The sequence below is a fragment of the Hemicordylus capensis genome, chromosome 4 (assembly GCF_027244095.1).
Source record: "Hemicordylus capensis ecotype Gifberg chromosome 4, rHemCap1.1.pri, whole genome shotgun sequence".
NCBI classification, from domain to species: domain Eukaryota; kingdom Metazoa; phylum Chordata; class Lepidosauria; order Squamata; family Cordylidae; genus Hemicordylus; species Hemicordylus capensis.
Genome location: NC_069660.1, coordinates 46,840,025 through 46,865,893, shown reverse-complemented (window position 1 = coordinate 46,865,893; position 25,869 = coordinate 46,840,025). Strand labels below are relative to the sequence as shown.

The following is a 25,869-nucleotide window of genomic DNA, read 5'->3' as shown; positions in this document are numbered from 1 at the left end:
GGCTCTGCTCCGGGTGCCAACAATGAGGGAGGCCTGGCTGTCGTGCACTCGAGACAGGGCCTTCTCTGTTGCTGCCCCCAGACTTTGGAATGCTCTCCCAGTGGCCATTCACTCCTCGGACTCCATCACAGCTTTTAGAAAGCTTGTTAAATCTTGGCTTTTTATCCAGGGTTTTACATAATTGTTTTAATTGCTGCTTCTATGTGTTTTTACCTGTTGTATCGTTTTTATGCTTGTATTTTATAGATTTTAAATTTGTTTTGTTTTTATATTTTTAGCTTAATATTTTTATTGTCATTTTATTGTATGTTTTTAAACTTTTGTAAACCGCCTTGTGATTGTTTTTAATGAAAGGCGGTATATAAATGCAAAAATAAATAAAAAAATTTAAAAAGTCCAGAAACTGAAATTGGTACAGAATGCAGCAGCCAGGTTGGTCTCTGGGTCATCTCGGAGAGACTATATTACTCCTATCCTAAAAGAGCTACACTGGCTACCAATAATTTTCTGGGATTGGGCAAAATAGAAGGCGCTGGCTTGGTTATCCTCTATAATAAGATGCCTGTGTCCGTCCGTGGACACCCAGGCGTGTGTCCGTGCCTCCCTTGGCCGTTCTGGGCATGCGCTCTGCGCATGCCCAGAACGCGCCGAGGGAGAAACGACCACCAGCACCTGGCGGCCATGTTGGATGGCCAGAAGCAGCCGCCGCGAAGAAGCCGGGGAAGCCCTGCAAAGCCAGGGAAGAGGGAAACTGGCCGAGGCATGGCCGAGGGGAAACTGGCCGAGGCATGGCCGAGGTGGCGGTGGAGCCATGGCCGAGGCCTGGCCGCGCCGCTGAAGCCGGGCGGGGGGAAGAGGCAGCGGGGGAAGCCGGCCGAGGTGGTGGCGGAGCCGCCGCCGAGGCCTGGCGGCGCCGCTGAAGCTGGGCGGGGGGGAAACTTTGGGGCCCTTGCCCAGCTGGGGAGACCGGCCGCGGCATGGAGGCGGTCGACAGTGGCGGGAGGGGGAATGGTGGCGGGGGCCCGGAGCTCACAACTGCACTAGTGCCCGTTATTTAATGGGCCGAAAATCACTAGTAATCCATAAAGCCCTAAACATCTTAGGCTCTGGGTATTTAGGAGAATGTCTTAAATAAGAGAACGTCTTAAATAAGAGAGCATCTTCTTCACCATGAGCCCAAACTCCCATTGAGATCATCTGGAGAGTTCAGTCTGCAGCTGCCACCAGCTCTTCTGGTGGCTACGTAGGGATGGGCCTTCTCTGTTGCGGCCCCAGGTCTCTGGACTGCACTCCCTGCCGACATGAGAGCATTCCCATCACTGACAACCTTTTAAAAATCCTTAAAGACTTGCCTTTTCACCCAAGCTTTTTAATTTAATTGTGGTTTTAAATCGATGTAAAGTTTTAATTTTTGTGTTTTGACTTTTTATATTGGGGTGATATTAAACAGATAGATAAGGTTAATAAATTTTTAAAAGATCACTAAAAAAAAGCAAAAGAAATAATGTGATTAACCCTTTGAAACATTGAATTGATCAACCCTTTCTGACATTGGAAAGGAACAAGAGATGATGCCATAGTATACAACATTTCCCTCCATCAAGAATAAACATTGTTCATTTGATGTTTGTTTTAATTACATTTTTATACCGCCCAATCCATAGTCTAAGACAGTTTACAACCAATAAAAACAAACAGAAAATTAAACAATTTTTTTAAAAACCACACATTCAACACAACTAAAAATTTAAAGCAATTTATAACAGTTTAGAAGCTGCTACAGGACAGACTTTAAAAAATATATATGCGTATTTAGGGCTGTCTTGAATGGCATCTCCAGATAGGGCTGGGAGAGGCTAAGAACTGACCCTGGGCTCTTTTGCATACAAAGCTATGGCCGGCTAATGCACGTATCTGAAGCTGCCTTATAGCGAGTCAGACCACAGGTCTAGTCAATATTGCTTATACTGACTGGCAGTGGATCTCCAGAGTTTCAGAGAGGGAATTCTTTTCCAGCCCTACTCAGAGTGCTTAACAAGTAGCAGCTACACAGAAAGCTTCCCCAAGCTGATTTTTCTTCCTCAGCTTTAGCGGCAAGCGAGCCTTTGAGTTTGCATGCCTTAGTTCCTTAATGTGACTGATCAAGCTCCAACAAAGCTGCTGCTTTATGCAGCATCACTCCCTGCTCTCAAGTCAGTGCATGTTAAGGGGCTAATTCCTTATGTGTCCGCAGCCCACAGACGCTAGACTCAAGAGAATCAATCGCCTTAGCTCTGGAGGTTCATGCACTTTCACAACAGCAGATGCCCAAGAGGCCTAGCGGGTAGTTATTACATTACAGCAGCCAGTCAGATGCAGATCAAGCAGAGGAAAACAGATGGCTGCTTGCATATGGAATTGAGACAGTTCCCTGTCCTCACAGCCAAGGGGCAGAGTCCCGGTTCCCCAGCTTGTTGACAGCATATATTGAGATGCATATGGATGACAGCAGCTCCCAACTGTTCTGCTGGTGGCTCCTTGACCGCTAACCTCCACCTGACTTGGTTACTGGTGTTTTGCCTGCTGCAAACAACAGCTTGAGAAAAGCTGCCTTGAAGATGATAAAATACAAACAAGCCACAGAACAGAAGAAGAAGTTAAACGTCTCAAGCTGTGCAGTTCTTTGTTGTCTATGGCTGGTGACAGACAATAGTGTTTTCCAGAGAGTTCAGTGTGGTTTGAAAGAATGCGGTGCATACACTCATCTCATGTTTGTCCCCAGGGATTGTAGGTTTTTCAAAAACCTGCAAAACCTGTTTGGGCAGGGACAATGGGACAAAAGAAGCAAGCAACTGCAGTTTCCAATGGGTTGCTGACACCACTGAGCAGTGGCGGAGGGGAGTAGGCATGAGGGCTGCCCTCATGGTTATTACTAAGAACATAGGAAGCTGCCATATACTGAGTCAGACCATTGGTCTATCTTACTCAGTTTTGTCTACACAGACTGACAGTGGCTTCTCCAGGGTTGCAGGCAGGAATCTTTCTCAGCCCTATCTTGGAGAAGCCAGGGAGGGAACTTGGAACCTTCTGCTCTTCCCAGAGTGGCAACTCCACCCCCTGAGGGGAATATCTTACAGTGCTTACACTTCTAGTCTCCCATTCATATGCAACCAGGGCAGACCTTGCTTAGCTAAGGGGACAAACCATGCTTGCTACTATAAGACCAGCTTTCTACTAGGATAGGAGCAGCCGCCTACCCTAGTTTGAGAGCTGTGTGCACTTCTAATTGGCCATTGTGAGAATTCTACAAGTAAGGTAAGAGGAGGGGGGAATGCTCCTCTGTGAGCTGGGTATGGCAGTGGGAGGTGTGGGGAGTGCTTTGCCTCCACTCTGGACCGGGTCACAAGTTTCAGGTTTGCTGCCACCGCCACCCATCTCCATATCCTGATCAAAGACAAGCATTTTCCGCTCCTCCTACTCTACTTGTAGAATTCTCACAATGGCCAATCAGGAGCACACACAGCTCCCAAACCAGGGTAGGATGCTTTCCCTACCATTGTGAGAACAGCTTTTCCTACCTTTGTAAGGAAATGGTATTCTCTTACCATTAGTGGTGAAGGCAAGAAGTGTCTGGGACAGCACTATGAAGATATGCCCCTGCTAGAGAGGTGCAAGCCACTGGGGCCCATGGCACAGCCCAAATCACATGCTTACAGTAAATCAAGTTCGGCCCTACATAATCTAGTTTGACCTGCAATAACTGCACATATGGTGATGGTTGTACCAGGCAGCATTCATGCAGGTTATATATTATTTTCTACTTGGAAGTGTCTTTCAGCTGACTCAGACAAAGACATGACTCTTCATCACAACAGAAAAGTTTTGATACGCCGGTCCCGAGGATCTGCTTCACCAGCTTTATAAGAACCATTTAGGTGAAGAATATGGGAACATAATGCCAGCAGCAGCATGGGATTGAAGAGAAGGGAAACCATACTGCCTTGGAGGGGGTAACGTGGCTGGATTTTGCAAAGAGAGGGCAGCAGGGAACAGGAGGCAGGAAACAATAGAAGTGGGAGAGGGAGCTGTGCCTCCTGCAAAACCTCCAGCCTCTGAATCCTGATGAACAGCTGAGGACAAGGATCAGGATTGCTCACTTCTTTTCAGCTTCCTGGTCCCTCATCAGATTTTGTTTTTATCCCTTAATTATTGCTTGCATGAAGAATACTTATTACCAAGTATTGTGATAAACACTTTAGTGATGAAGTGCTTGCAGATAGTCGGTATTTCCAAAGTGCTTTCCTTTGAAAATCCTCTTTTAAAAAAATCAAGATATTGTCCATTGAATATAAACCAAGGAGTCAAACTGAGCTCACTCAGTAGACAGAATGACTTCCTTATGGTATGATTCTTGATTTGAGTTGTTTTATATTGCTTAAAAGTTGTTAGTTTTTTAAATCTTGCTGGCATATTATGTATAGAATTTGCATGCTATTTTAATCTGCGCTTGGACAAAAATAGCAAAGCATTTGATCCATGCAATTGAGGCATACTGCTGTGAAGTTAACACACAATCTTAATTACAATCAGAATCTGGACTATTTTTAAAACAGATTTCGTTCTGAGGCTTACCAAGTTTCAGCTTCAAACTCTGCACTTCTCCCACAGCCTTATCTGGCTTATAGGCAAGCTATACTGCAGTCCCACTGAATTATAAAATAATAACACTGTAAACCCGGGCATCTGAAGGGCATCTGGGGTCAAACTACAAATGACGTTAAACATGTCACAGGCCCCGATGTCAGCAGTTAGATCTCTCCCTCCCACACACATACACAGATTGGGACCATGGTAGGGGGGCTTTAACCCTAAACGCACCACATTCTCAACTTAGATCACCCCCACCCACTCTGCCTGTAGCTGTTATTTTCTAAAGAAACAAGAAGTTCTGGTAAGAACTAATCTGCCTATTTTCTGTTCACCTTAATATTAATTTGTATAATTTTAAATACACTGTTGAGGTGTCCCTACAACTGTACCATATCTGGTTCAGATCAGTTAGGCAGTTCACAAGTTAGCCCACCTGCCCCTCAAACATTCATGCATCCAACAGCTTGAATTGAGGTGGATGACATCATCACAAACTACACTGTTGATGTTTCCCTATGTTTCCCTACAACTGTACCAAATCTGGTTCAAATTGGTCCAGCGATTGCAAAGTTGAAAGACAGACATGGATGCACAGACATGGACAGACAGTAAGAAAGCTAGATGATCTCAAAAGCTTTCTTTCCTTAAGGAAAGTAGGCTAAAAGGTTCCCACTAGCACCAGTGAGAGCTTCCCCCCCTTGATAAATAGCAGTTTCAGGGATCTAATCAGGCCCATAGCAGGGGGTAGAGTTCCAGCCGCCTTACCTCTGCCACAGTCCCAGTCTATGGAGCCCCCCAAGATCGGGGCCAGTGACACGTTTAATGTTTCCTGTAGTTTGGCTCTCCGGCTAGCTCTCTAAACTAAGGCAGGATTTTCTTCATACACGAACCCTGAATGCTTCAAAACTCAAAGTACAGCAAGATGGAGCAGGACTAAATCAGTGTACATGGAATGTAACAGTAAATGCAATGCCATAGACCAGATAATCTTTTTTAATTTAATCATGACTGCCGACCTCTGAGGGCTGTGTGCTTGCAGGCAAAAGCAGCACATGTGCAGTAGATGTGTTCCTGCTTCTGAAATGCAGGTGCTCGCATGCAGGGGGGTATGGCTTTTGCCGATTTCCCCTTCCCCCAGAAGCACTATGTGCAATGTGTAAATATGTCCTCTGTATTGCAAAAATAGGTCTTAAAAGTACATATCAGTTAAGCCCCATTTAATCAAGTTTATTTTATTGGGGGGCGGGGAGATCTAGCATGATTCCCACTACATATTATCTTCTGCATGATACCCACCGCATATTAAGATCAGAGGTACACCTAGGTAATTTTGGAGCCTGGGCCTAAAGGCCTTTGGAGGCCGCCACTCCCTTGCAAATTAAGCATCATCATGCTCCACCAGGTGACCACACCACCCAGGACAGACTAAAGAGGATTGGGGGGGCCCCAGGGGCTGTGGAGGCCCTGGACTTGGGCCCCAAAGTCCAAGAGTAAGAGTGCCTCTGTTTAAGATAATCAAGAGAGGTCCAACTCCATATGCTGCCAGCTCATCTGGCGCTGACTTGAGAGTGGACCTTCTCTCTAGGCGCTCCTGGGCTGTGGAATGTGCTCCCTATAGACATTTGTGGCTTAACTTCTTTTGATTTATTGATTAAGTGCCACCAAGTCAGTTCTTAGCTACCACATAAATAGATTCTCTCCAGGATGAATCTTTACCAGCCTTCAAAAGAGTCTTTAAGACACATTTGAATGTGTTAAATTTTTAATTGTTGTTTAAATGTTTTAATTGCTAAAAATCTTGGAATGTTTTAAATTTTTAATTGCTGTTTTAATAGTTTGTTTTGTTTTGTTTTTATTGTGTTTGCTTTTGTGAACCACCTAGAGCCTTTGGAGTCAGGTGGTATATACTGTAAATTAAATACATAAAATAAAAAATATATAAATAGCAGAAAAGAAATTGCTTCCAAAATCTTCAGCCCCTTTCCTCTTCATAGCTTTATCTGAATTCCATACCTTCCAAGAGATAGTTTTATCACATCTTCAGTATAATTGTAAGACATCCACCTATGTTTATTTTATTTATTACTTCTTATCCCTCCCCTCTTTTATGGAGCTCATGGCTTTCCCTGTCACCAAAGCCCTTGGAGGTCCTCCTCAAGGAGAATGGAATACAGGGTTTCTTCTCCCTGCCCACACATACATTTTACCCTCTCATCAAGACTGCTACATAGAGACAGTGACTAGGTTAATGCTGCACTAGTGCAAACATGTTGCACTAGTGCAATGACGTTGCACTAGCTAGTTCCATTAAGTCAGGCATTTGCGTTCCAGGCTTGCATTGCAGTCATGGGCAGAGCTACAACTGGGTGGGTGCTTCCAAAGAACACATGCCACCCTGCTGCCTGAGCCGCCTCACCCTGGCTAAGGGACCACCTTGCTCACTTCCTCCCCCGGCTAGCTCACCAGTCACTCCTGCTACTGCCCATCGCCACACTTCTCCCTCCTTCCCATCTGCTCAGAATTCTGACCCAGAGGTGGCTGGGAATGAGGGTGCACATGTGCTCTTCATTCCCAGCTGACTCGGAGCCAGAGCCGGCTGGGGCACAGGCAGTGAGAGCATGCCTCCACTGTCACTGGGGGCAGTGAGGCCACCACCACACGTCCACCTCTGCCATAGTCGCTGCTGGGGGGAGGCCGCCACCATGGTAGGGAGCATGCTGCCACTGCCATAGAAAGGCTGCCCATGAGAACATGAGCGGCCCATTCCCTCCCTGTGCCACTGGTTGTACAGATGGGTTCACTTGCATAACCTGTGGTATACCTCCTGCTGTGAAACCCCTTCCTCGCTCCATAAACATTGCAGAGGATGATGCAAAGCTATCTGTTATCTTGTTGGAAGAACTCAACCCTTTGGCAAATAGACTGAGCTCGCATGAGATTGCACAACTTCGAGCGTCTCAACTATGTGACTTTCTTGCACGCACATCTTTGTTGGTTGCATCAGTCTGGATGTCAGACTGCCCTGGTCAACCAGTGAACTTCATAACTTGACCCTGGCAAAGATCCAATACTCTGAGCATTATATCATGGAGAGCTTTTTCTTTTCTTTTTCTTTTTGCCTTGTCTCTCAAAGTACTATAGCCAACTGGAGAGAGAAGGGGGATTGACTTTTAAAATTTGCTTGAAGTCTCCTTGCCTGAGACAAATTAATACTTACTCTGAATGATGCCTGTCAATGCCATGGAACAACTCCCACAGTTCTTCAGAGCTGAGGATCCCGTCAGCACAACAGTTCTTAAACTCCTCAAATGACAACTTTCCATCATCTGCAGTTCAATGAAAGTGGAGGAATAATTACACCTTTGCCAGGAGAAAACAATATGGACTACAGATTAGGAGTGTGCACAAGCTGCATTTCTAGCACTGTTTCAGCGCCCAACTGGTTCGGAAGACATGCAAACCGGTTCAGTGCCACGGGGCGGGGAGCAGGGAATGGGAGCTTTAAGAAAGAGGAGAGCAGGTCCTTACCTGCTCTTCTCTTTTTTAAAGCTCCTGCTCCTTGCTGCCCTCCCCATGGCGCTGAAATGATTTGGACCTTACCCGAAATGGTTTGGCACCAGTACTTGAACCACAGTTTGTACACACCCCTACTACAGATGTGAAAGAAAAATGCTTTCATTTTGTTATTTCATTCTTGTTTTTACAAAAAAAGGTAAAGGAGATATAGATTAGGGGGACTAGCAAGAAGAGCCTACAAGCAAATCCCTTGCTGATGCTCTAGGCTGGATTAAGAAGCTTCCCCAGTTGTTGGTCAGATGAACTTTGAGTCTTCATGGCTTCTTTTACCCCAGATTCAGGAGCACCACAGAGCTTGACCATCGGTCCCTAGAGCCTTAACATTCCCATTGAGCCACCCCCCCCGCCGCCTTTTTACTCTGTGTTAGCAGCAACTGATTCATAGACTTGGATGTGGAATACAAATAACCCTAACTTTAAAACCTTCTCTATATGTAGGGGCAGAATCTTATTTTTTTTATTTTTGACAAGGTCCTATGAACAATGTTCTATACAGTGGCACTCAGGATTATTTATTTCATTTTATTTTTACATTTATATTCCACTTTCCCTCTAAGTAAGTCTGGCCTGATAATTTGCCTTTCCTCAGCCCAAATCTGAGCATCTATCAGATGGGAAAGTGTTTTCTCTCAATCTTCTTCTTCCACAAATAGCCAGGTGGGAGGATTCCACTAGGAGGCAGAGGCTAGAGACACAACACACTCTCATCCCCTCTTTTTTAATCCCCTGGGCCTTGCCCCCCCTTTGACCTCTTTCCCCATCATTGCTGAGTCATAGGGGGTACAGCAGCTATGATGAAGTAAGGGCTGTGATTCCGAACCTGTGCAGAGAGGGTTCAAGCAGTGTCTATAGGTATAAGACAATGGGACTGATGGTCCATGCAGACCACTAGAAGTCTCTTTACAGGCATATAATCACCACACCTAATCATATTTTCTAGTGCAGTTACTGTAGAATTTGAATTACAATTTCTGCTTACTAAAGAAAGCTTCCTGAAATCTGGGCCTATGAAATCAGACTTAAAGTCCAGCCAAAGACACCATCTGGGTGAGTAGAGAGATAGAGTAGTTTCAGTTTGCGTTCTGAAAAGGAGTGATTAAAAAGCCCAGCATTGTGAGACACTGAGAAAAAGATGGCAAAGAATGGTAAAAGTAGAAGAGAAGCGGATTGTCAAATGGACTTAACAGAAGCTGTGCATACATAACACTAAATATCTCATCAGAAAATTTATATCAGTTTATTGGGAGTGACAAGAATGGGACCACAGCTGCCTTGGGATTTAAAGCTCAGAGAAGATGCCAGAATGGCAATGAAGGATCTGAATTAATAGGTGGGATTGACATGCAGAAAAATGATTGACAAATAGGTTTGTGTGACAAGGGCAGAGCAATGACATGGGTTGTTATGAATACATAAAATGACAGACAGCAACTGTCAAAGTGATGGAACATAGTTGACAAAGACAAGTGGGTACCATCAAGGGATTAAAAATTATACACAGGCTACAGACAGGGTCTGCAAGTCTATAGACAAGTCTAGTGTATCCTACATAGCATCCTGTTCTAGGCTGAGTCAGGGACTCCAAAGCAGGGATCTGGAAGGAACACAGACCTCAGCCAGCTCTAAGGAAAAGGAGGTCAGGACCTGGGACAGCTCTGAGCAAGAGAAGCAGATGCAACAACATAAAGTGGACTTTGCTGCAGTGAATGGGCTCCGTCCTTTCTCTGGGGAAGACTGTTATTTAAGTGGAGGACCTCACCCAATTTTTTAAGCTCTGGCTCCAGTGTGGTACAAGGGGAGCTCTATTTGGACTTGCAGGTCCTTGGGGGACTCCTTTAACTCAGAGGATGAAGGCAGGACTGTGTCCTTGAGTCATGTTGGGGATGCTGGATCTGGTTTCCTTGGTTCTCCAGGTAGTGTGTGTGGGCGGGGGGAGGGTGTCCTGGCATCTCAGGACCACCCAGGGTCTGCGTCATAAGGTCTTCTCACACTGTCTCATCCCTTTAACAGTCTGTTTTGTCCCCAACTGGGGGTCCTGAATCTGGGGTCACGACACATATCCATGATGAACAGAGCTTGGTAGCCACATACAGTCATTTGTTTTGAATGAATGGAACCAGATACGAATGTGTCCCCTGAAATCCATTGATTCACAAACAATTGTGAGAAAGAATGAACAGGACAAATGGAAAGGAATGGGGGTTCTATTTTCTGAACTCCTCGCTGTTTCCTTTCTTATTTTTTAAAAAATTAAATAAAGAATGCACCTTACTTGTAATAGTAGCTCCTGGGTAGCAGCTTTTCTATGCAGTCTTACTCTTATGGCAGCCATTTTAATTACCCATATACCCCAAGGTGCAGCAATATCACAAATCTTTCATAGCTGTGGTCATTTTTGTAAAATTCACATTGCTTCACAAGAATGCTGCCTCCCAGGCATGTAGGTAAATAAAATGGTCACCGCAAGGCGGTGGTTGTGCATTGGAGCTTCTGAACCAAGCAAGGGCAGCTTCCGATGGTGAGGCTACTCTGTGCCTCCGAAGCTGTGTGTTATTACAGCTGCAAGCTATCATTCCCAATGGGGTAGGTCGCAGCTGTGATGATGCACAGCTTCAGAGGCATTGAAGAGCTATTTTCTTCAGAAGCTGCAGGGATTGGTTCTTGGCTGGTTCAGAAGCAGTGAGAATCCCTCTTGAATGGGTGGCTCGCTGTGCAGTATGTATGACAGCATTTAAGGGTGGGGGTTCAAATGGAAACAAATATAAAATGAAACTGGGGAACATGAACATTAAAAATTAAACTGTAATTGAAAACAAAACAAAAGCAGAAAAATTCTTGCTCAAGCATAGTATTTGGTAAATCATTTGTCAGCCTGAGAATTTTGGCATTTATTTACTACATTTCTATACTACTCTTCATCACATGACCACGGGGGTGGAGTATGGTGATCTAAAAACATTGCAATATGAAAACACCTCAAAGCTATACAATTAATAAAAGCATAATCGCTGCCCGTCATTGATGAGATTATTTCATTGACGAGAAAGCTTGTGGCTCCTGTGTATGCAGAGAACACTTTAGAAAAGTTGTTGTATTTCTTATTTTGTTTTTAACAAGGTATTTTGCAGTTTTTAGTGTGCTAATAAATATATTGTTTTCCTCCCTTAGGCTCTGGGATGTGATCGAGATAGATAGACAGATATTTACACTGATCGTATGAGGGACTGCATATGAAAATTATCTAGAAACTTCAGCAGATGGAGTATGTGGTAGCCAAATTATTAGCTGCGGTTGACTGCCATGAACAGATCGCTACAATGTTAAAAGCTGGTTGCTGGGCTCAGTTCAAAATTCTTGTGTCTGGCCCTCGAAGCTCTAAATAGCCTAAAGTTGTGGGAAGGTTGGGTGGGAGAAGGTAACTGACTTTCCATGTGAACTTTCCTGCCATTTAATCCTGATCTTCTTCAGAGGCCGTTTCCTAGGTGCCTGTCCCTCCCCTCACATCTGCCTTTGAAGTCAGATGGTGAATGGCTACCAGAGGAAGGCCTTTTCTGTGGTGGCAGCAATTTATTTGGAACTTCCTTCCCCGGCATGTTCACTCACCTGGCATTAACTCTTATAATTTCAGTGTCAATAACTTCATTCTGACCCCTCAAGCTGTTAATGGAATATAGGGTCTTTTAATGGCCTCTTATCTGCTAGTTGTGTTATGTTCTTATCTATTGGTTTGGTTTGTCTTGTTGGTTAGAATTGTATTCATTGTATTATTCTATGCCAATGGATTTTATCATTGTAAGCTTCCACAAGGCCATTTTACACTGAAAGACAGGGTAGGTATTTTGTAAATCAATAACATTTTTTTATTATTTTAAAGAAAATACATGAATAAAACACAAAAGAGGGGCAAAATGACTCACCGTTCTTGTCGGCTCGTCGAAAAATCTGAAAAGGAAAAAAAAGATTGTACAGTATTGAGGAAACCCTGGTGGGTAAATTCTCCTTTCGTATATGTGTATGTTTGAAGCAAAACATACAGAATAAATGGGATGGAATTATAGGATAATATTATAATGGCTACTACTACAAATATTTGGAAGTAAGTAAGAAAGATGGATCCCTGTCCCCTAAGGGCTCACAATCACAACCGGCTACACAATAAACTAGCTAAGCAAGGGTGTCACTGAAGTCCAATCTCGTTTGGGGAATATTAGCTAGGAATATCTCCAGATAGCAGTTTCATGCAATCCTGATTTGTCATTACAGCACATATGAGGGAATGAGGAAGGTTTATTTGGAAGAGGCAGATACCTCTTCCACTGGAGCATTCCCACAGTGGAATCCATTTGTGCAACTGGTATATTTCATGCAGCTTGTATATTCAATGCTGGTCTTGCAATTGTCCCTATAAACCACCTGGACAGATGGGGAGGACACCATGGGTTGAAGCATCCTATGAATGGGTCCAGTCCCCAAATAAGAGAAGTGTAAACATTCCCTCTGCTGTCTGTGTTAGCACAAATGTGCAGATTCATTGACTGCCAGGGAGCATCCCTAATCCCTATCCTAAGGGTGCCAGGGGCTGTGGTGAGGGAAAGGGGCCTCTGCACTTTTAGCGGAGGTGGCAAAGCAGTGGTGGAGACATCTGAGGTGGTGGGGTGAGGTGCAGGGGCTCCTCCAAGCCCCCACCAGCCTCCTGGATGACAGCCCGGACCAGCTGCAGCCTGGTTTGGGCCTCTGCACATGTGCTGAGGCCCGAATCAGGCCACAGCCAGCCCGGGCTGTCATTCAGGAGTCCGGCGGGAGGCTTGGAGGAGCCCCCACCACCACTGTCACTGATGTCTCCACCACTGCCTTGCTGCCTCTGCTAAATGTACTAAAAGGCCCTTTTCTCTCGCTGCCACCCCCAGTGCCTTTAGGATAGGGATTAGGTATGCCCCCTTTAGGAATCCTCAAGGATTCCCCTTTACAAGTATCCCCGAACTGGCCCATGAACTGGTTCTTAGAACCGGGGATGGTCTGGTTTGAACTTAGACCAGCTGAACTGGGCCAGCTCACATCCCTGATTTCTATTTCAAAATAAAACATGAACACACTTCAGTGTGTCAGCTCCACATCACAGTTCAGTTTCCTATTGCAATTCATGTTATCTTGCCTAGATAAATCACCCCTGCAATCTGCACTGCAGGCCATAATTACAGGTGTCATCTCTATCCACCCTCAGCACAGTACTTCCAGTGACTGTTGCTGGTGTGTGTCTTATGTTTCTTTTTAGAATGTGAGCCCTTTGGGGACAGGGAGCCATCTTATTTATTTGTTTGTTATTTCTCTTTGTAAACCGCCCTGAGCCATTTTTGGAAGGGCGGTATAGAAATCGAATTCATCATCATCATCATCATCATCATCATCATCATCATCATCATCTCAACATCAGTATCTGCACTGTGTCAGGAGCAGTTTTGATGACGAACTTTCCTATAGTATGTTTCTCCTGAAACAGGGGCATTCCAGTGCGGGGCACTTTGTCCTACAAGAGCAACAACACAGCCCAAAACAAGAGCGATGGGCTTGGGTTTGTTGCCAGCTGTGCTTATTCTGTCCAGCTCCCAGGAGCCTCCCTGTTTGTAGTGGCATCTCCAGGCTTGGAGATTGCACTTAGGATATTCAAGAGCTTTACAGCAATGTGAGATCTCAGTTTATAGTACACATGAAGAGTCAGTCACTTAGTTGGCAATAGGCTAGTCACCCTTAGATCTGGCTGCAAAAAAAAAGCATACATGAGCTGTCCCTGCTCTTTTTAAATGTTTAGCTACATTTTGTTCTGTTTTTATCTTTTTATTGATTGTTATTGTTTTATCTTGTTAACTGCCCCGGGGCCGTGTGTGTGTGCATGTATATTGATAACTTTAAGAACAAAAAAAGCCCTGTAGCACTTTTTGTGGACTGAAGCTTTGGTTGTCAGATGCACAGGAGCAGCCCTTTCATGAGGCAAGGTGAGGCAGTCACCTCAGGCAGCAGCTTATTGGGGCTGCAGTGAGGTGGCAAGATGCCCCCATCCTCACAGTCCTGTGGAGGGCTCTTGCAGGGGTGGAGCCACCACTGGGTGAATGGGTTCAAAGAACCTGGGCCATCACCAATCAGGGGCCATGAGCACAGCCCCAGACACGCCCCCTGCATCTGACATGTGTGTGGGGGGGTATTTCGGTCCCAAACGGGGCTGCGTGGCCCCCATTTGGAACCAAAATTGGCCTGCACGGTGTTGGCAGCATGGCCAGATTGACTCTTAAAGGCATGGCCTTAAAGGCAGGGAGACCCACTCCTGGTCTCACTGCCAATACAGATGTGGGGGCATGGCCAGCCGGATGTCAGATGTGGAGGCGTGGCTAGGGGGGCACAGTGGTGGCTGCACACAGGCCACCACCAGCCTCCCTATGCTCCTGGGCTCTTGGGGACCAATCTGACCCTTGCAGGCTTTGCTAGAAGCACGAGGACTAAAGAAGAAGCTGCAAGCAACCTTGCCACAAGCGCAGCTCCAGAGGCCTGACAAAGGGGGCAAGGGTCCCCCAGAAAAATAATTTCTCCCACTTGCCCCCCATTTATGAACTCAACAGAATTTATTTTAGTGAAAATATGTTCAGGATGAGAGTGTTAATTTGGAAAAAAAAATTATTTCTGCTTCAAAAATCTAACATAAGAACCTAAGAACATAGAACAGCCCTGCTGGATCAGGCCCAAGGCCGATCTAGTCTAGCATCCTGTTTCACACAGTGGCCCACCAAATGCCTCTGAGAAGTCCACAGGCAAGAGGTGAGGGCATGGCCTCTCTCTTGCTGTTGCTCCCCTGCATTTTGCCTCTGAGGCTGGAGGAGGCCTATTGCCACCAGACTAGTAGACATTGATAGACCTGTCCTCCATGGACTTCTTTTCTAAGTCCCTTGAAAAGCCATCCAAGCTGGTGGCCATCACCACATCCTGTGGCAGAGAATTCCATAGATTAATTATGCAGTGTGTGAAAAAGTACTTCCTTTTATCGGTCTTAAATCTCCTGGCCATCAGTTTCATGGGATGACCCCTGGTTCTAGTGTTCTGAGAGTGGGAGAAAAAGCACTCTATATCCACTCCATGCATAATTTATACACTCCTATCATGTCCCACCATAGTCGCCTCTTTTCCAGACTAAAAAGTCCCAGATGCTGTAGACTTGCATCATAAGGAAGGTGCTCCAGGCCCCTGATCATCTTGGCTGCCCTCTTCTGCAGCTTTTCCAGTTCTACAATGTGGTTCTTAGGATACCAACACTAACGTATGGGACACAGCAAATCCACCCAGAAATGCACTTTGCTCCTGTGTCCCGCTTCCATATTTTTCTTCTTCTGGTGCTACCACTGTCCTCCCCACTCCTCTCCACACTGCTCTTTCAAAATTTGCAAGGGCTAGTTTTGAATGAGATGGGCCCCACTAGCAGAATGGGGCAAGAAAATGTTTGGCATTTCAGCTCAGGCACCACAATACCTTGAACCATCCCTGTGGAAGCATAAAGTCCTAGACACACTTACATGGATAGACTTTATTTCAATTGTATTATGCTTTTTCGTGTTATATTATTGTAACAACCTGTTTGGTCAAGTAATAAAATTAGATTGCTCACCTTTCCTAACCCCACCCTCAAGCTCACAGAGATGGGGGGCATCTTCTCCATATTTACAACATAAGAACGACCGGAGTATTCAAGGTTTGTATAATATGGTCATTTCTAGCAAGGAAAGTTAGGAGCAAAACTGTTCCCACCGGAAATGACCTTGCAGATAACGTTTCCAAAGAAGCAAGCTCCAGCTTTAGTAAACAACTTGCAAACAGCCTTCAATCAATCAATCAATCCAGCAATCTCAATAGTTTAACCCTTTATGGTCTGGAGAGAGTGAAGATCATAGGTCCATAAGGGTCCATAGGTTTAGATCTTGCAGAACTGAAGAAACTACTCACAGCTGTCCAAGAACAAGCACAGCCATTGATATCCCTCTTCTCTCACTCACTCTGAACTCATAGACAGTGACAGTGACATGCATGCCACTTCCCCCAGGCCACATTAGAGGGCTACAATAGTGCAGCTGCTATTATCCCAACCGATTCCTAGGAGTACAACCTCAGGAGCTTCTTATTATTTATTTATTTATTTATTTAATATATTTCTATACTGCCCCAAATGGAAGTCTCTGGGTGGTTTACAAAACAATAAAAACAGCCAATAAAAGATTAAAACATTTCAACAATTAAAAATTAAAAAGTTAAAACTATTAAAACACAATTAAAACAGTATCTAATTAAATGCCTGGGTGAACAAATGTGTCTTGACTGCCCTTTTAAAAGTTGTGAGAGATGGGGAGGCTCTTATTTCAGCAGGAAGTAAGTTCCAAAGCCTCGGGGCAGCAATGGAGAAGGCTCATCCCCGAGTAGCCACCAGACGAGCCAGTGGCAACTGCAGACGAACCTCTCCAGATGATCTCAATGGGCGGTGTGGTTTATAGCAAAGAAGATGTTCTTTGCTATAAAAAGCTGCCGAGAGGTCCAAAAGGACCAACAAAGTCACACTTCCTCTGTCAAGTCCCAATTGGAGATCATCCATCAGGCCGACCAAGGCAATCTCCACCCCATAGCCCATCCGAAAGTTGGTCTGAAAGGGGTCTAGATAATCAGTTTCATCCAAGACTGCCTGGAGTAGGGAGGCCACCACCCTCTCAATTACCTTGCCCAGCCACGGAAGGTTGAAGACCGGCCTATAGTTCAGGGGCGTAACAAGGCTGGAGTGGGCCCAGAGACAAAATTTTAAAATGGGCCCCTTGCTGATAAACACACACACACTTCACAATATATAGTCATGTGACTTGCCTCTGGGGGGCCCCTCGAGGCGTGGGGGCCCCCAGGCAGCCGCCGCCCCTTGCCTAATAGTAGTTACGCCCCTGCTATAGTTGTTCAACTCTGAGGAATCCAGGAGAGGCTTCTTCAGAAATGGTCTAATAATTGTCTCCTTAAGACAAGGAGGCATCCTGCCCTCCCTCAGAGAAGCATTTATGATCTCTACCAGGCCTTCTACAACAACCTCCCTGCCAGATAGTATTAGCCACGTCGGGCAAGGGTCAAGAGAACAGGTGATAGGCCTGCTTGTCCACATCCTCATGAGTCACAAACTGAAACTGATCCAGCCTAATCACTTAAGAGGAGTCGCTGGACACCTCCGATTCAGACACTGTAGTAATTGTGGGGTCTAAATCCAAGTCGGCCCAAACGTGAGAGATTTTATCCACACACAAAACTCATTAAACACATCACAGGAGGAAATAGATGGTTCCAAATTCTGATTCAAGGGAGGAGGGGCACTGACTAGCCCTCTCACAACCCTGGCCAACTCCGCCAGACGTGAACTTGCAGATGCAATACGGGCCAAAAAGAATTGCTTCTTTGCTGCTCATATTTCCTGAGCATAGATCTTCAAATGTGCTCTATGTTGTAGTCTGTCAGATTTGAGTCAAGTCTTCCTCCACTTACACTCCAGTCGTCTACCTCACTGCTTCAACCCCCATAGTTCTTCTGAATACCAAGGGGCCAGTTCTGAAGCAGGTCGGAGAGGACGCTTAGGTGCTATCATGTCTACTGCTTTGGTGAGCTTGCTGTTCCAGTTGTACACCAGGGCATCAACAGGATCACCGGCAGAGCCAACATTAAATCCCTCCAAGGCTTCTTGGATTGGATCCAATAACCTTTTTGGGCAGGCCATTCTAATAGGCCCCTCACCCCTGCGAAGGTGGGGTGTGACTGTGAGTCCAACCGTAACCAGATGGTGGTCCGTCCATGACAATGGGGAAATCACAGGAGTCCCCACCCACGGAACACCACCCTGATCAGAGTGAAAGACCTACAATGTACATCAGTCCCAAGACCCTTTGGGATAGGCCCATAGTTGTCATGGCTGCAATGAACTCCTGAGCTGCCCCAGACAAATCGGTCCCATAGTGGACATTGAAGTGCCCCAGCACCACAAGCCTGGGAGACTCCAACGCCAAACCCGAGACCAAGTCCATCAGCTCAGTTAGTGACTCCATTTGGCAGCAGGGCAATCAGTACACCAACAGAAGTCTCAGTCTATCCCCGGTCCCCAAACATAGGTACACACATTCAATATGGTCAGACACTTCCACAGGGTCCCTGGTCAGGGAGAGGTTATTCTTTTAAACCACAGCCACTCCACCTCCCCGCCCACATCCCTGCACTTGCTCCTCAACAGAGTACCCTGGAGGGAGAAGCTGGGACCAGACTGGGCCACCAACCTCCCCCGACCAATTTCTGTAATACTGCTGATTCACCCCCTCTGGCCCCAATCCCACAGAGACTCACCTGCAGTGCAGCCACAACCCCACAAGCTAGGGGGCACCCAGTCTGGCAAGCTGACAACAGCAGTCAGCAACCACTCAGGCTCTCACCACTGGGCAGCCACTGTCTCTGGGAAGCAGATGTTAAAGCCTCCTCCTCCCTACAAGGCTTCTGGAAACTCTTTCTGGGCACCGATCCAAGTAAGGCTGTAATTCCACTCAAACCAAGGAGGAAATTATCCATTCATTTCTCTGACTGACTCTGAGGTCAATGACAGTAAAGCCAACATCAACGTACCCCGCCAGCAGCAATGTCAGCCAACTCAAGGAGTGAGGATATCCCTGAGCTCACCCTGCCCCTGCCCATAACACTTCTATGCATACTTTCCTCTGATGCTAAAGAGCCCCAGGTAGATTATACCAATATAGCAACCCCAAAGGAAGGGACCCTACATCATCTGCACCACCTCAAGGACTGCAGTCACCACATGCAACCCCCCAGGGGTCTACTGGAGTCACAGGTATCCGAAACTCCTCCTACTGAACTTGCAGCAATACTAAGGAAAGGGGATGCATGCCCAACACCACTCTTATTGCCACAAGAGCAACAGCTGCCCAATGCAATCGCTGGAGTACCATTGGAGCCAACTGTATCAGAAACCACCCAAGAGATTACTTCTTCTGACTTCATGGCTCCAGCACCCAACTCACCACTCCTCAGGATACCCCACTGGGAATCTCTGCACTGCCTGCACCAATAAAACTACAGACTGACATACAAAAGACCAGCATAATGTCTCCCTTCTGTCCTGGAACGTGGCAGGTTGGCATTCCAGCTGCAGGGTTGTCTCCTTCATAGATTACATCTCCAGATTCATCATAATGGTGCAGGAAACTTGGACACCCAAAGACCTAGCACTCAACAGCTTCAGCTCACACTCATAGGAGCAGAAGCCAGCGCAGGATGAGGCAGGCCTAAAAGAGGACTGGGAGTTTTAGTCTCCACCACACTGTGGGCAACATCAGTAAGACTTCCCCCATTTAAGCAACATGGTTTGGCTGTGGCAATTCACTCCAGACACTGTACCCTGTTAGTAATCAACATCTATCTACTCCTGCTCCAATGGAAATCCTAGGTCGGGGAACTGGAAAGATAACGAACAGATCTTCTCTCTTCCTTCCCCTATGTGCACATAATGGTAGGAAGCAACTTTAAGGCCAGATTAGGCCCTGCCGATGACACTCTATATGCATGCCATGAGTGCTACCCACCCAGTCCTGAAGCAGATATACTCCCCCTCATCCACCACTTGAAGGACAAGAAATCAAACTATGCAGGCTTTTGCCTTGCCCAAAGGGTTAACAGACTTAATCTCTGCATCCTAAATGGCTCCTTCGAAAATGATCATGCTGCTGAATTTACCTTTTGGGCCAGGACCAAAATGAGTGTCGCTGACTACGTAACTGTCTCTGGAAATCTGCTTCAATTCACAAGTCAAATTTGAGGTTATTCCCCAATTTGACAGTGACCACTTTCCAACTACCGTATTCCTAAAACCCTTGGACCAGTAGCCCTACACTAAGGCTCTATACCAGCCCCACATTTTGCCAGTGGGAAGAGCCTGTTGCATCAAATGGCCCACCCATTTGGACAAAGCAATAACAGAACAACTTACCTCAGAACACTTTCAGCACATCTGCCTCTACCTGCTTTCAGCAGAAATAATCTAATTCAATCCTAGAGAATTTTAGCAAACAAGTGCAGGAATTACAAAAGCATCTAACCCATTTAAGTGGGGGAAAAGTGGCGGGAGGGGTGAGTACTACCCTCCCACCCTTAAAGCTACATGCCAGCCCGGCCCCAATCCAGACTGGTTCGGAGGCCTCTGCAATGGCCCCGGACCGGTCCGGTGCACATTCCTACATTCCTATTTCAGAGGATGAATACAACTGAAGGAAGCCGGGCGGGTGTGCAGCTGAGGGAGTCAGTCATGTGCCTTGCCTCAGCAGGGGAGGGGGGGAAGCAGTGGGCCCTTAGACAACTGTGTCCCCTTGCCCTATTATAGTCATGCCCCTGTCACCAGCAGGTCTCATGCTTCAGATACCTGGGGGTGGTCTTTCATGCCTTTGTACAAAGAAGGCTCATGGCAGCCATGTTGCCCAAAATGCCCAGAGGAGTGCTGCTGTCATCCTAAAATTATTTTGAACAAGAGGTGGCCATTACATACCTGTAGCCCTTAAACCATTTGAAGATAATTTGCTGGCGCATCTCCTCTATGGTGCTCAGCTGAGCCCCTTTTCCAACTTCGCCCCCCTGGAGCTTGCCCAGTCCAAATTCCTAAGAGCAGTATTTCAATTACCCTACCCTACTGTGTGTCTAACATCAGTCTATGACTGAAGGAAGGCCTGGTGAAAGTGGAGGCCAGAGTATGGCTGACCATACTCAATTACTGGCTAAGATACTTTCCAATGGGTCTAGCCCCCACCCTCGCCCCAATGCTGCAGGATGGCTACTAGTCCATATCAGTAGGTGAAAATATCTGTTGGCAAAAATATCTTCACTCTCCCCTTCTCACTTACTTTCCATGGGTTATCAGCAAGCCAGAACACCCTTTAAATGGTGCATAATGGCACCAAACTGACTTAGGCAAGGTCCTGAAATTCCTTATCACTGATAGTCTAAGACACATAGCAACATCTGCTGTGTATCTTAAGCAGCTAGAAGCCCCTAACCACAGAAGGTCCTTCACCTTGCCTTGCTGTGGTGCCCTCCCTTTGGCTGTATTAGATGGAAGATATAGGAAGATCCCCTTCTCAGAATGTCAGTGCCCATGTGACTCCGAGCAAGTTGAAACCAACAAGCATGTCCTTCTTCATTGCCTATTTTACAGAGACATTCACAATACCTTTATTCTCTCACTACTTACCAGGTTGCCAGGCAACACAGGTCAATTCTACGTCTCCTTACTACTCTCTGCCTGTAACCCTTTCAGAACACATAATGTTGCCAACCGCTGCACAACAGTGTGCAACATTCATCGGGATCTGACCACCAGCAAGAGTTAATCAGGCCCGACACAGGTCATACCTGTACTGTTGCCTTATATTCAGTTACTCAGCCTTATAGCTTTTTACTCTCAGCTTATCTTTTCAGTTTTTAGACAGCATAGTGTATCGTTCTAATATATTATTTCTTCTATTATAGTTTTTAGTTACTGTTTTTATAGCCTTTTACAGTTTTTCATTTTTATTTTTATACTGATTTGCATAGATTTTAGTCTTATAGCAATGTTATAGTTTTTATGTCATCTAACTCTATAGTTACTGTTTTCGCAGTTTCTTGGCATAGAAGAAATTTCTTGCTTCTAATGTTATGCTTGCATGCAGAAGCTTCCAAGTTCCCTCTCTGGCTTCTCCAAGATAGGGCTGAGAGAGACTCCTGCCTCCAGTCTTGGAGAAGCTGCTGCCAGTCTGTGTAGACAATACTGAGCTAGATGGACCAATGGTCTGACTCAGTATAAGGCAGCTTCCTATGTCCCTATGTCATAGCCGTTAATTTCATAGTTTCTACGGTATGTTATTTCTGCCAAAGCCAGAAATAAAGCTATTGATTGATTGATATACATCTGGGGCAGTGGGGAGGCCATAAAATGCAAGGGGTAGCATTGGCTGTGTCCTCTGTGACATTTCTATATAGAGCCCAAATACCTACAAGGGAAGAGCAGAATAAATAACCCATTCACAACAGTCACTGGAGATAATTTTTTCTGGCTCTATTATGCTCATGTTACACTTGCTGTAGGGGAAAATATTGGGAGTTTCAATGAAGTCCAAAGTAAAGAGAATGGGATTTTTGGTTAAAGTCGAGATTGCCGATTTCACCCTTTGAAGTTTTTCAAGGAAGTGTGGTGACTCTGAGCTTAGCTGCAAAGTGTCCTGGGAGTCGGGAGACTGATGTGTTATTCCACTGATTTCTGAGCTTTGCCCCTTTTCATGTCAGATTTGTGTCCTTTATTCTCCTGGGAACTGAGACTTGTTTGTCTTATGCAGAGAGAAAAGAGGTATTGTTGGCAGGAGATGGTATATGTAACAGCAGAGGGCAAGCAGGTGGATAAGCCCCTGATAGCAGAGCTGATGTTACTAGGTCCTGTTAGAGACACATCATGGCCTTCAGCCCCCACAGTTTACCTCGTTTTTCTCTCTGTGTAATCATGCATACTGTATATTCCTGCAAACTGAGGATAACACTCAATGCATCTGACAAACTGGTCTTTCAAAATTTATACCACCATAAAATTGTTAGTCTTTAAAATGTCACTTTGTCATTGTTTCCTGCAACAAAATAACCCATAGCTACCTCTCTCTGGAATTCACTGACAACAACAGAGCTACAGAGCTGAAGGGGAAAAGTGAAGAGGGTCTGAAAGTCATCTTGTCTAACATCCTGTTGCTCTATGGCAGGATGCTACATATCCAGTGCCCCCAATTTAGAAGCTTATACTTCAGTTGAGAGAGCATTATTTGCCACAGCAGAGGTCAGGTAAGCATAAGACTGGATTCACACAACTGTTGGGTTTTTTTAACCATGGACGTTCCCAGACGGCGGGCTTTACCACAGGATTAAGTGGGGTAAAGTAAAGCTAATATATGAGGGCATATATTAGCCTCACAGTAAAGATGATTCTGAGAAACCTGGGGGCTGTTCACATTTGTGTTAATGGGGTTCCTCTATGTTCCTTGCCATTTTTTTCCATGCACTGTTCATACTGCTTTCTCCCCGGTCCTTCCCTGGCCCCTTTTGTCCAATGGATTTCAAGAAGAGGTGGGACACTGACCCTCATCTTTCCTATCTGTGCATGCATGGTGTGCTTTTGAAAATTTTCAATTGGTCCCATGAAAATTTATTTCAGTTTCCTTCTTTTTCCTTCCCCCGCCCGCTAATTTTTGGGAGACTTCTTCAAGAATGACAGTAAAAAAAAATTATATTGCCAGCAGGTGGCCAGTGGCACTCTTCCAGGGGTGGAACTCTCACCTGCCACTTGGCGGTGGCCCCAGGCACCCCTTTTCTCCCCACCACTCATGGAGGGGGCGGCTACAGTGGTGGGGGTGGTGACAGCCCTAGCTTCCCTGAGGGAGCAACCATGGGTAGGCTGCCCTGTCTGAATTCAGCCAAAGAATCCATTACATTCTGGCTCTTTTATTTTTTCCAGATAGCCAGTATGTCCACATGGAATTTCTTACACTTGTAGCTGGTTGGTGCTTTAGTGCCAAACTGGATTTTAATGAAGTTGTAACCACAAAAAATGGAAACACCATGTTACATAGGACTGAAGTTAACATTCTTCCAACTTATGCAGGACTTGGAATTTTCCCCTCCATCCTTCCACACTCTGGGGAGCTCAGCATCCCATTTGAGCCAGCGTGGTATAGTAGTTAGAGTGCTGGACTAGGACCGGGGAGACCCAAGTTCAAATCCCCATTCAGCCATGATACTAGCTGGGTGGGCCAGTCACTTCTCTCTCAGCCTAACCTACTTCACAGGGTTGTTGTGAGGAGAAACATGAGTATGTAGTACACCACTCTGGGCTCCTTGGAGGAAGAGCGGGATATAAAATGTAAATAATAATAATAATAATAATAATAATAATAATTTGATGATCAGATTTAGTAAATCACAGGAAAGCAAGTAAACCATTCAAAAACTCCAGGGCAACGGAGTGAAAATGAAGATAATTACCCAATTGAACTTTGGAAAAACATTGCTTCTTTACATCTGATTATTTATGAAATTCAGAGAGTGAAAATGAAGGAGAAGGAACTGTGGAGTCTCCCAAAATAAGTGTAACTTTGCCACAAATCCACTTTGTCTGACTTCTAGTTATGCCATTGTCTAACCCTTGGAGGGCTCTTTCCTAGCCCTACCTGGTGAGGCCAGAGATTGAACCTGAGATATTCCGTATGCACAGCAATACCACTGAGTGCCCTACCACTGAGCATACTTGTAAACCTCCAACAATACTGAAGGTTCTACTCCACTTGCTGTACTAGTTTACTCTGCAACAACTTAGCCTCCGGGGTACTGAATGGTTAAATGTATGCCTGCAAAACATAACTGTTTAACAATCCATTGTCAACAGTTGAAAATGAGCCTCGTCCACATATGAAATGGCAGCTTGCAATACACATTAAAAAGTTCATGTGTGTGCATTTACATGCATGTGCATAAGAGACATGGTGCATCCACCCTCATCACCCTTTGCAGAGATGTAATATCTAGACATGATGGAGAGCAAGTCTAACCCTGAAGTAGGACAACTCTAGCAACTCAGGCTAACCAAATGTGAACATGATGCTAAGAAGAGGGAGGGGGAATGAGGATAGTGATACAGTAGCTGCAGTTTCCTGTTAAATACTTGGAGAGTATCAAGTTGTGCAGGCCTGCTCTAGATTGGCTGGATGTCCAACAGTCAGGGATCCATTACCAACAACTTGCAGGGGGTGGACTACAAGACTATCTCTGAGGCCCCTCCAACTTCAAAATTCTATTTTTTTTCTATAGCTCTGTGATCAATCCAGTGGATCTGAGCTTCTCTTATCTTGCTTTCTCTCTGACCTTAAACGACTTTTTTGATTTGGAGAGTACATGGGCACAGTTAAAGACTCTTGCATCAGAACAAACATCTCTACACAACCTCTGATGTTGCTGTAGCAAAGCAAACCTGCTCTCATCTTACCAGTGTTAGGTACAGGTACCTGTGGGAGACAGATGTTGAGTCAGCCAACAGTGCGATTGTAGCACGAAAGTCTCATTTTGCATTCTCAAAGAGTCCATTAGCCAGATTTGAGTTTTACATCTAAATAAGGAAACTTGCATTTTCATCCACTGGGGATTTTCCCGGGTTTTAAAGAAGAGCAGTCTGCATGCAGGGGGAACTTCCCAGTGGGTTTCTTCTTTCCTGAGTGCTTCTTTCTGAACTCAGGAGTTTGAGAGATATACAGCCGTAAACATGCTGTGTGGGCACAATACCCTCCCTTGAATATCCTATGTACATGAGTGGAGCTGTCCTACCAAGGTTTGTGAGAGTTTGGGGATGTGGGTGGTGTGGGATGGTGCGTGCTGAACCACAAAGCCAAAACCTATGGCCATCTGAGTTATCTATCTATGCACATCTCTCTCTCTCTCTCTCTCTCTCTCTCTCTCTCTCTCTCTCTCTCTCTCTCTCTCATTTGTAGAATAAAGTGTGCCGTCAAGTTGGTGTTGACTCCTGGCGACCACAGAGCCCTGTGGTTGTCTTTGGTAGAA

At 45.5% G+C, this 25,869-nt stretch overlaps 1 protein-coding gene across 1 annotated transcript in view; it reads right to left on the bottom strand.

Moving 5' to 3' along the window:
* NECAB3 (N-terminal EF-hand calcium binding protein 3) overlaps positions 1–25,869 on the bottom strand; it is a 159,108-nt gene that overhangs the window by 94,754 nt on the left and 38,485 nt on the right. The window contains exons 2-3 of the mRNA XM_053250058.1: positions 12,123–12,147; positions 7,847–7,955 (exon numbers count right to left, since the gene is read on the bottom strand). Coding sequence (XP_053106033.1) covers positions 7,847–7,955; positions 12,123–12,147 — 134 coding nt within the window. The remainder of the gene's footprint in view (positions 1–7,846; positions 7,956–12,122; positions 12,148–25,869) is intronic.